Source organism: Arachis duranensis, chromosome 4 (genome assembly GCF_000817695.3).
Source record: "Arachis duranensis cultivar V14167 chromosome 4, aradu.V14167.gnm2.J7QH, whole genome shotgun sequence".
In the NCBI taxonomy this organism is placed as follows: Eukaryota; Viridiplantae; Streptophyta; class Magnoliopsida; order Fabales; family Fabaceae; genus Arachis; species Arachis duranensis.
Genome location: NC_029775.3, coordinates 102,958,763 through 102,969,487, shown reverse-complemented (window position 1 = coordinate 102,969,487; position 10,725 = coordinate 102,958,763). Strand labels below are relative to the sequence as shown.

Genomic DNA, 10,725 nt, shown 5'->3' with positions numbered 1-10,725 from the left:
ATTTTAATTAATTATTGGAAAACAAAATCATTGTTATTAAATTTTAGTATTTTTAGTAATTTTAGGCATTTTTGTAATATATATTGAAAAATAATAGAAACATATTTAGATCGGATAATTAGTAATTCTTAGTATATGTGTTTAGTAAATAGATTAAGAGTTATTATTATTATTGTTTTCAGTAAAAAAGAAAAAAGAAAAATATAAGTAATTTTTTATATTATTTTAGTATAGCGTTAAAGACAAAAATAAAAAAGTGTGATATCATACGTACTGACGAGCATATATCAAAATATCTTTAACATTTTGTATATGTAAGTAATTTTTGTGTTTACTATTATGCTTAATAATTAATAATTCAATTAGTACTTATAAATTATTTAGATTTTTAGTAATTATTAATTATATTTGTTACTAAACCGAGTATTAATTTAGTAATATTGACTAGTTCTGGCTATTGACGGTTAGTTATTATTTTTGTTTTCAGGGTTCAAGAAATTTGCACACTAGACACTTACACTAAATAGACTCATATGATGCTAGGGTGGAAGTACAACTCAGAGAGCGCGGATTCTATCATGTATCTCAGATTGGAAGGATCATGTCTCACGGTCCAACTATAGATGCACTAGTTGAAAGGTGGCGGCTTGAGACGCACATGTTTCATCTTTCACACAGCGAGTGCACGATTACGTTGGAGGACGTCGCGATAATTTTTGGACTCCGAACTCACGGCTTGCCAGTTACCAGATCAACTGACCACAGCACAAGTGGGTTAGAGAACAAGTACATGACCCAATTTGGTATTGCTCCTGGCCCGAACGACCATAGAGGAAGCGGAGTCAAGCTAGCATGGTTCCCACCCTAAAGCGGTGCCAACATTTGACTGACACAGTAAGTAGGAAAATTTATGTAAGAGATTAAATCAATTACATGGATACAACTAAAAATAAGAGCAAGTGAATACAAGATTAAATAACATAAATGGGGACAATAAAAAATCAGCCAAGATGACAACTACTCATTCGGAGCCGAACCACTAGCACTAGCTCCTCCACGATGCGAGCATCTACTTCGGCTGTGACCCTCACCACCACAAAGTCTACAACGTCTAGGACCATGTAAATCACGCACATCCATTTCATTCAAGAAGCGTGTTTTTTTTAGGACAACCTTTGGCCACTCGCCTGAGGTGAGGATTGGGTAATAGTCGTGGTCCTTGATACACATGTCATGTTGTTGAATTTCCTAGTGGCTTGAATTGGGTTATGTACACCTTTTGGATCTCTGCCATCGTATATACCTCATGCACATATTGCTTCTAATCTAGGCGCTGGTTTGCACAACAGGCAAATACATGGCGACAAAGAATTCGATCGACCTGAAACTCACCACAATCGCAATGTCTTAGACGCAGATTTACTACAAACTCTAAACCACTGGGCATCTCCCGTACTTTAAAAACTTCATTCTGCCTGTCAAATAAATTAATTTGGATATTTCCTGATGCCATTTGATTAAACTGGATTTTCTCAGTTGCATACTCAGAAAAATAGATGACCTGCGCTTATACGAGCCTCGGCGTCGACCCTCTTCCTTGTGAACAAGACATTAAGCCTGTAAAAAGTTGCCTTGACAAAGGCTGTCACAAGAAGATTATGTGCTCCTTTCAAAACTCTGTTAATGCACTCCACTAGGTTAGTGGTCATGTGTCCCCAGTGATATCCTCCATCATATGCCAAGGCATATTGCGACCGAGGAATATTGTCGAGCCACTGCTTGTAAGCCACACCCCGCTCACAATATCTCTCATAACGCATGTTGAATTCACGGATTGTTCTAAAATAGCCTGCCATAAGAGAACAACGGAATCCAGATAATACCATCAGTTTGTTGTTAAATTTTCGCCATCGGCCACAAACTGCATAAAATGTAAATAATTTATTTACCTATGTTGACAATCAGCTTCTGCATTTGTGGCGCTTTAAACCTTCTCAAGACGTTAGAAGCTATGTGCCTAATGCAAAACATGTGAATAGTCCTCGGATATTGCCATGCTCCATCACTATGACCTACAGCTGAGATATTATACTCGTGTCGATCAGAGATAAGACCAACACCATCTCGATTAACTACATGCGTTCGTAGATGGCTAAGAAAAAAGTGCCAAGTATCGGCGGTCTCACCCTCGACTATGGCAAATGCAAGAGGCACGATATTTCCATTTCCATCTTGTGATACTGCAACCAAGAGAGCCCCTTTATATTTTTCATACAAGTGTGTGCCGTCTACCTGTACCAGTGGCTTGCAGCTTCTAAATGCTTTAATACAAGGATAGAAAGCTCGAAAGACTCGCGTCAAAATTCTGAGATCCTCAACCAACTCATCCCCTCGGTAAGCATATGCAGTTTCGTGCTCAACAGCTGCTGATGGTTTTTTTGCAACCATTGCTTCAAACCATGTCGGCAAAGCTTCATAAGAAGCTTCCTACCCACCAAATATTTTCTCAACTGCTTTTTGCTTGAGCAACCATTCTTTGCAATAACTTATTGTATAGTTGAACTTCGACTGCACTTCAGCAATTACAGATTTCACCTTTAGAGATGGGTTGGCTTCAACCAATGATTTTATCGCTTCTACAATTGTACCAGAGTCCAGTTTGGCATGATCTTGAGAGATGGTAGATCTGATGCACGTGTGACTACCGTTATACCTCCTTATCACCCAATAATACTGTCTTTTTATAAGACTTGATAAACCAATCACAACTTGTTCCGTAATGTACGCATTTAGCATAAAATATCGTCGGTTTAGATTCATACACCCTATAATCGACGCCCCTATGAATGGTATACTCTTTAACTGCTGCAATCACAGCTTTTCTGGAGTTAAACTCCATTCCAACGACGAATACACCGTCTACAACAACAGCAGAAACTGCACGAATAATAATAATAATAATAATAATAATAATAATAATAATAATAATAATAATAATAATAATAATAATAATAATAATAATAACCTCCGTTACATAGTAATACTAATAATAATATTTATAACAATTAGTGTTAATTATAATAACAATAACGTACCAATACTAATAATAATTCAAATAATTATTGTAACAACAACAACAACAACAACAACAACAATAATAATAATAATTTCTATAATCACCGTTTAATAATAATAATAATAATAATAATAATAATAAAATTACCTGTATTGACATATTTAGGAAATTCTAGAATATGCATAGCATCAAGATTCAAAGTATGTATAAACGATAGCTCTCTCGATGGATGTTGATCCACTAGTACATTAGCAACATCTACTACATCTCCCTCAACTGATATATCATCTTCTTTCACATCTTCAGTTGGACCAACAACTTCATAATTACCTTCAAACTCTTAATCACTTTTGGTATTATAACCCATCCAGTCCATATTGGGTTCTGGAAAATCAATATCTTCAATTTCTTCGAACTCAACATATAACTCGATAAGTGAGGCTCGTGCTCTAGTTTGATGGTAGGTCGAAAACATTCATTGTACACTAGCTTCATCAGCCACGCGCATTATTTGAAATTGAACGAAATCACCAAATACTAACACAGGCTGCCTATATAAAATATTGGTCACTCTCTTCAGGCCTTACTGACCTACACTCTGACAGAGTACACTCTTAAGTCCTTCATATGTTATTGAAAGAAGAATAACAATAACACATGGATTCTCACAGAAAAAACTCACACCCTCATGTGTATCATACAAAATCTGACCATTGAAATATATTCTTAAACTAACATAACTCTCCATTTTATACACTTGTTACATTTACTCACAAATTATTTCACTCAATAAATGCAAAACAACTTCAACTGCTAAAGAAGAAAGAGCTCTAAGCTCTCTGAAAATTTGAAGGCAAATAACTTTGTGTTGTTCACTTTCTACTCTACTCAACGTGTTTCTCGCATAACACTAGAATACCTTATATAGCTAATTTTATATTTTTTTATTCACACTTGTACTAAACGTCATTACCGTTTTGACCATTCTCAACGGTAAAATTTGTTTCAGCACAAAACGGCACCGCCATTTTTTTTAAATTAAAAAAATTTTGCCCCCTGGACAAAACGGCAGCGCCGTTTTCAACTTTGCTCATTTTTTTAATTATTTTTTTCTAACAATACGGTAGTGCTGTTTTGGTTTTATTCATTAAAAAAATTTAAATCACGTACAAAACGTCTCCACCGTTTTGTATCTTTTGACAAAAAATTCGTTTTCTCCTATAGCAGTGTTAAACTCACCTAAAGAAAAATATTAAAGAAAAACACACACCTTTTCATAATATTTAAAAAACTCAGCCCTATTACGTAGGAGTATTTTTCTCCTTTTATTATTTAGTTTTCTTTTGCTTTTTTTTTTCTTTTCTAATAAAATTAGCTTTACTAATTTTACAATCTATCACTTAAAGCTAATTTTAGTAAATTTTATAAATTCATATTGCTCATATATCCAATAAGCCATAATAGGATATACACCATTCAAACTTATTAGTGTTAATTGGTTTTGTCATGGTATTTGCTAGGTTATTTTTAGTATGAATCTTTTGCATATCCACACTCCTTTCTTCTACTACTTTCCGAACAAAATGATATTATACTCCAATGTATTTTGTTTTCAAATAAAAGATAGGTTTTTTTTGCAACGTTCAAGGAACTCTACCATATCACAATAAATAAGAATCTTCTGTTGTTTATGTTCGAGTTTCTTCGTTAATCTTTGGATCTAAATAGCTTCTTTGAATGCTTATATAGCTACCATATATTCAACTTCTGTATTAGATAGAGCTACAACAATTTGTAACTTAGATAGCCATCTCATAGCGCCTCCTACAAGGACAAACACACAGCCTGTAGTAGATTTTCGTTTATCAAAATCACCTACAAAGTTTGAATCAACATATCCATTGATAATAAGCTCCGATCTTCCAAAATATAATGCAACATTTGAGGTCCCTTTGATGTATCTTAGGATCCTTTTAATAGCATTTTAATGCTCTTTACCCAAATCTGCCATAAATCAACTTACCGTCACAACTGCTTGAGCAATATCTAACCTTGTACAAATCATGACATACATAAGGCTTTCCAACGCTGATACATATGGTACTCAAGATATTTTCATCCTCTCTACTTCACTAGTTAGACACATATTTTTTTTAGATCGTTAAAAACACTTGACCTAAAAGGGAGAAGTATAAGTTACGTGACCCACTATTAGACCTCCTTTGGCATTGCCATTAAGAGTCAACGACCGACCACTCAGTTACATCAAACAAAGAAACTCAAACAACAATCAAGAAATAAACATAACTAAAATCGTAGCAAAACAAAATATTAACAACAAGCAGTTCCTTCCATATGTCTTTCTATTTATGTTATTGCTTTGCTCAATTTAGTCCTTGTTAATTAATGCACCCATTTTTTCGATACCTCTGCTCCCATTAATGCCATATTTGTCCATTCTGCTTTGACTTTAAAAGTCTTTGTCACATCGAAACTCCACACTCAAGTTTTGAACACATGGTTTCTTGTTCACTGTTTTGTTTCTTAAATACCTTTGCTCCCAACCCACTTTTTTTTAATCTTTTATCCGCTCCACCATATTCTTATTATTAGTCACCAACTTGATGTCCTCTTCTTTAATTTCCACTTCTTTCAGCAAGAATTGTAGCATTATTTGTATGCGACTTATACTAGCCACACTTATTGAACTTTCTTGTACCATCTCACTCATACAACACCTCACTTTTTCTCCACCCACATCTAGATATCCTTCCACCATATACTTATTTACATCACTCATACACAACACACAATCACCAAATGAATGTATTTTCAATTATCCCTACTAGGATACATACTTGAGGATAATTTAAAATTCATATGAAGTGAGGTTGAAATTGGCTTACATTCTTGCACGATGAAGCGCCATAAGATCTTCCTCAAATAATTCTTTTACGATAGCCAAATCTTCCTATCCTTTTTGTCTTGGTGGATTTACATCCCTAAAATCTTGTCAGATGGTCCCAAGTCCTTCATATCAAACTCCATAGCCAACTGTGTCTTTGATTCTTAGATTTGATCTTTGTTGGGGCCTACCACCATGTCATCCACATACAATAGCAAAATAATGAAATCATTATCACCAAACCTCTTGTAATAGGTGTAATAATCTGAACTAAGTCTGTTGTATCCAAGGCTAATAATGAAAGAATCAAACTCTTGTACCAACACCTTGGCACCTGCTTCAGACCATATAGAGATTTACTCAACCTGCAAACCAAGTTTTCTTTTTCTTGTTGTTTAAGACCTTTTGGTTGGAGCTATATATCTCTTCTTCAACACCAGACCTCTTGTAATAGGTACAATAATCTAAACTAAGTCTATTGTATCCAAGGCTAATAATAAAAGAATCAAATCTGTTATACCAACACTTTGGCACTTGCTTCAGATCATACAGAGATTTAGTCAACATGCATACCAACTTTTATTTTCCTTGTTCTTTAAAACTTTTTGGTTGGAGCTATATATCTCTTCTTTAAGTTCTCCATAAAAAAAGTATTTACATCTAGTTGCTTTAGATGTAAATCAAATACAGTACACATAACTAAAACTACTCTCATAGTATTTAGTCTCATCATTGGAAAAAATATTTCATTGAAGTTAACGCCTTCTTTCTAATCATATCCTTTGACAACCAATCTTGTACGATATTGTTCCACCTGATCAATCGTTTGATCTTATAAACCCATTTGTTACCAATGGCTTTTTGACCTGCTCGAAGTGCAACAAGTTTTCAGGTATAGTTCCTATATAATGCCTCAATTTTTTCTTATATTACTGTCATCCACATAGAAGTATCTGGATTGCACATAGCCTCCATAAAAGTTGTTGGCTTTTCATCTTTTGTCAGAAGACAATATGCTTCATGGCTTGTCAAAACATAATTTGAGTGTCATGATGGTGTTTTTCTTTATTGAGTGGATCGATGAACTTCTATGTCATTGGCATCTAGTTCTTATTCTTTGTGCTCTGGTTCTGCTTCAGAAAAATCATCTTCTTTATATTTCTCATCTATTTGAATAGTGGTTATCTCTTTAATAGTGCTGTCAATTTATTATTCTCTATGTAATTTATCTTCTACAAATATTATATATCTACTGACAACTACCTTGCGGGCAGTAGGATCCTACATGCGATACCCCTGAACTCTATCAGCATAACCCAAGAATATATATTTCTTAGACTTTGGGTCCAACTTTGTTCTTTCTTAGGAATTGTACACCACGTATATAGGATAACCAAATATATGTAAAGAAGAATAATTAGGTGACTTACCTTATCGTATCTCTATTGGTGTCTTTAATTCAATTGCAGTTGACTGTAACTGATTTATCACATAGCAAGCAGTTTTAATAGCTTTTGTCCAAAAAGACATGGCTAAACCTTCAGTTGAAAGTCTTATTCATTCGTTTTACTACACTATTTTCTTGAGGCGAATATCACTAAAAAAATATGATGAATGTCGTTAGATTTGCCATCGGATTTAACAGTGTCCATTCCCATCAAATTTAGTGTGGGTTTTTACATCGGATACAAGGTAGATTTGGTTCCACGAATTGATTACCTTCGGATTTTATGTTCCGACGGTGATAAGTAGTGCAAAATATTATTTTAGTGGTGCCAACTTTACCAGCGGATCTACCGTCGGATTTTATCAACGGTAACTCGCTTGAGTGAAACGCTGCGTTTAAGCAAGTTACCAGCGGAACATTCCGACAGTAAATCTGACGATAATATTGGGTTAAAATTCAAACACGAATCTCCTGCCCCTCACTTCCGCGAGTTCACTCTCTCTCTTTTCTCTCTCCTCTCGTGATCTTTCGTCAGGAGAGAAGTTGCCGACGTTGCTGCCACCCGCTGGAGCCTTCGCTGCCGCCGCTACTGGACTTTCTCATCGCTGGAGCTGCCAATCACCACTTGAGCTGTCGGGAATGTCGTCACTATTTATCGTAGAGACTACCGTCAGTGATAGTGATGTTGTTGCCGTCACTGCTGCCTTCTATTACCACCATGTCTCCAGCATCATGCAGCCACCATCAGAGGTAATTTTGGCATAGTTTTTTTTATCTTTATGTGAGTTTAGGTTTTATTTTGTTAAGTAGTTTATGAAATTATTGAGTAAATTAGTGTAACTAACGAAGTTTGTGATTAGGATTTGGTATAGTTTTTTAGGGTTTTTCAGATTTTGTTGTGAGTTTAGGATTTCTGTAGGTATTTTATCAAACTATTGATTAAATTAGGGTAACAAAGTTTGTGGTTAGGATTTGGTTTAGGATTTTTAGTTTTTTTTTTTCAGTTTTTTGTGAGTTTATGCTTTTGTTATGTATTTTATGATTAAATCCTTGATTAAAACAGGGTAATGAAGTTTGTGATTAGGATATCTTATGTTAATTTAATGTAAATAGAAATTTCATTAAGGTAGGTTAAGTAGGGTGAGATTAAGAGTGCTCAACATTGTTGGAAGACTTTGTCTTGTTTGTTGAATTAATTAATTTCACCTTATAAGTTTAATGAGTTTTTTTATTAGAACGGTGCAATTTCTTTGAGATCAATTGGATTTTGCTTCTTTCGTATTTTGTGCATTAGTGTTCCAGGTAGGTTTTCTATCTCTAATAATAATCAATTGTTAAAATTTTATATTGGACTTACTTTTCTTAGGATAGCATTTCAGGACGAAAGTCGGAGAAGGTCGCGTAGAGGCGCCTTCTCAAAATTCTTGTTTGCTGGAAAATTATGGAGTTATAAGAGGTTACGCATTAGAATGGTTAAGATTTGATGTGTTATTAAATTCGTGTTTATTCTAATTTATGCCTGCAACTGTTTTCTCTATCAAAACTATTAATTTATTAGTTGGATGTCTCTAAATTAAAGGAATGTTTTACCAAAATTTTGTTTAAGTTCTTGTAAAACATCTTTGGATTATAGAAAATGATAATTGTATTTGGCAGAATATTCTAATTATAGGGCACACTTTGCCAAATTTTCTAAAAAACTTAATAATTTGTCTTGTTCATTGAATTCTAGGGTTTGTATTTTAATATGATTCCAAGTCATCGTCTATGGATGTATGAGAGGGATAACGGTGGCCGGGGGATTTAAAACCTAAATTCTTTGACGGGGTTGACGCGTTTGTTGCACATGTGTTCAACAACCGTTTAGGTTTGAAGAGGTATCCAGATGTTTGGCTAAGAAGTATCGGCTGACTAAGTGATTAAGACCTGTAGATATAATGATTCACCTCTATCGTAACAGGTTCAAGGATGGGTATTAGATGTGGACGGAACATGAAGAAGTGAACAATCAGGGAATTAACCAGTCTATCTCGAATTTGAATAGGTCTTACTATTGATCAATGAGGAATCGGGTGGTGAGAGAACTATACATGGAAGAAATGACTTGAGAGAATAACCAAGAGAGATACAACAAGTTGATGTTTGATGTAACAAGTGTTACGAAATTGGAAGAGGTAGAACAAGAGCTTAACGTATCTGTTATGATCTCCAACAAGACTATTGTTCGAGGGGTGTGTTCATTCAGAGTTGTCTGCATGTGTTAAAATGATGAGTATTAAGTCGGAGTCAAATCATACATAAGTGTCTTTTGATAAGTGGGCCACCATTTGAAATGAATTGGTACCTGTCGGGACCATCGACATCCCCCAAAACCACTACGAAGCAAAAAAGCTAGTTTTAAAATTGGATCTAAATTCAGTGAAAATTGATTGTTGTTTGAATGGTTGTGTATTGTATTACAAGAGTAATATAAACCTAATTGAATGTAGATTTTGTAGATCACCAAGGTTCCAAGTCGAGAGAGAACAGAGTGGTAAACACAGGTTAAAGAAAGTTCCAATGAAACGGATGCATTACTTGCCATTAATCCCTAGGATGAAACGATTATATGCATTGATGAGTTTGGCCCCTCACATGACCTGGCATAGTAACAACAAAAGAGATGATAGAATGACGATGTATCCATCACACGGAGAAGCCTAGAAACATTTTGATCGGGTCCATCCTACATTTGTGAGCAGGATGAGAAATGTTAGACTAGCTTTGTGCTTTGACGGGTTCACACCTAATTCCAGTTTTTGTAACGCGTACTCTTGTTAGCCTGTAGTCATGACACCTTATAACCTAAGTCTCGAAATGTACATGAAGGACTCATACATGTTCCTTACTTACATCATATCTGGTCCCATCAATCTAAAGACCGAAATAGATGTCTTCTTGCAATCCTTGGTGGATGAGTTAAAGGAGTTGTGGTTCCATGGTGTAGAAATGTATAATCTTTCGACGAAGACAAACTTCTAACTGTGTGCTGCGTTGATGTGGCCCATTAAAGACTTTCTTATATATGGGATACTGTCAGGTTGGTCCACTCACGGCAGAATAGCATGCTCCATTTGTATGGATGATATAAAGGCATTTTGGTTGCCGAATGGTGGTAAGAATTCGTGATTTGATTGCTATCGAAGATTCCTTGATATGGATCAACATTTTTGGTGCAACAAAGACTTGTTCAAAAAGAATGTAACTGAATAACAAGAGGCACCCATGAGGTTGGGTGGTAGGCAAGTTTGGCATCGT

At 35.1% G+C, this 10,725-nt stretch overlaps 1 protein-coding gene across 1 annotated transcript; it reads right to left on the bottom strand.

Annotated features, from left to right (window-relative positions):
• Window positions 1–1,001: 1,001 nt before the first annotated feature.
• Window positions 1,002–2,448, bottom strand: LOC107485363 (uncharacterized). Its single transcript, XM_016105890.1, has 3 exons — window positions 1,950–2,448; window positions 1,562–1,849; window positions 1,002–1,111 (listed from the first exon to the last, which is right to left on the bottom strand). Exons 1-3 carry the CDS (start codon window positions 2,446–2,448, stop codon window positions 1,002–1,004), a joined length of 897 nt encoding a protein of 298 aa, XP_015961376.1.
• Window positions 2,449–10,725: the final 8,277 nt, after the last annotated feature.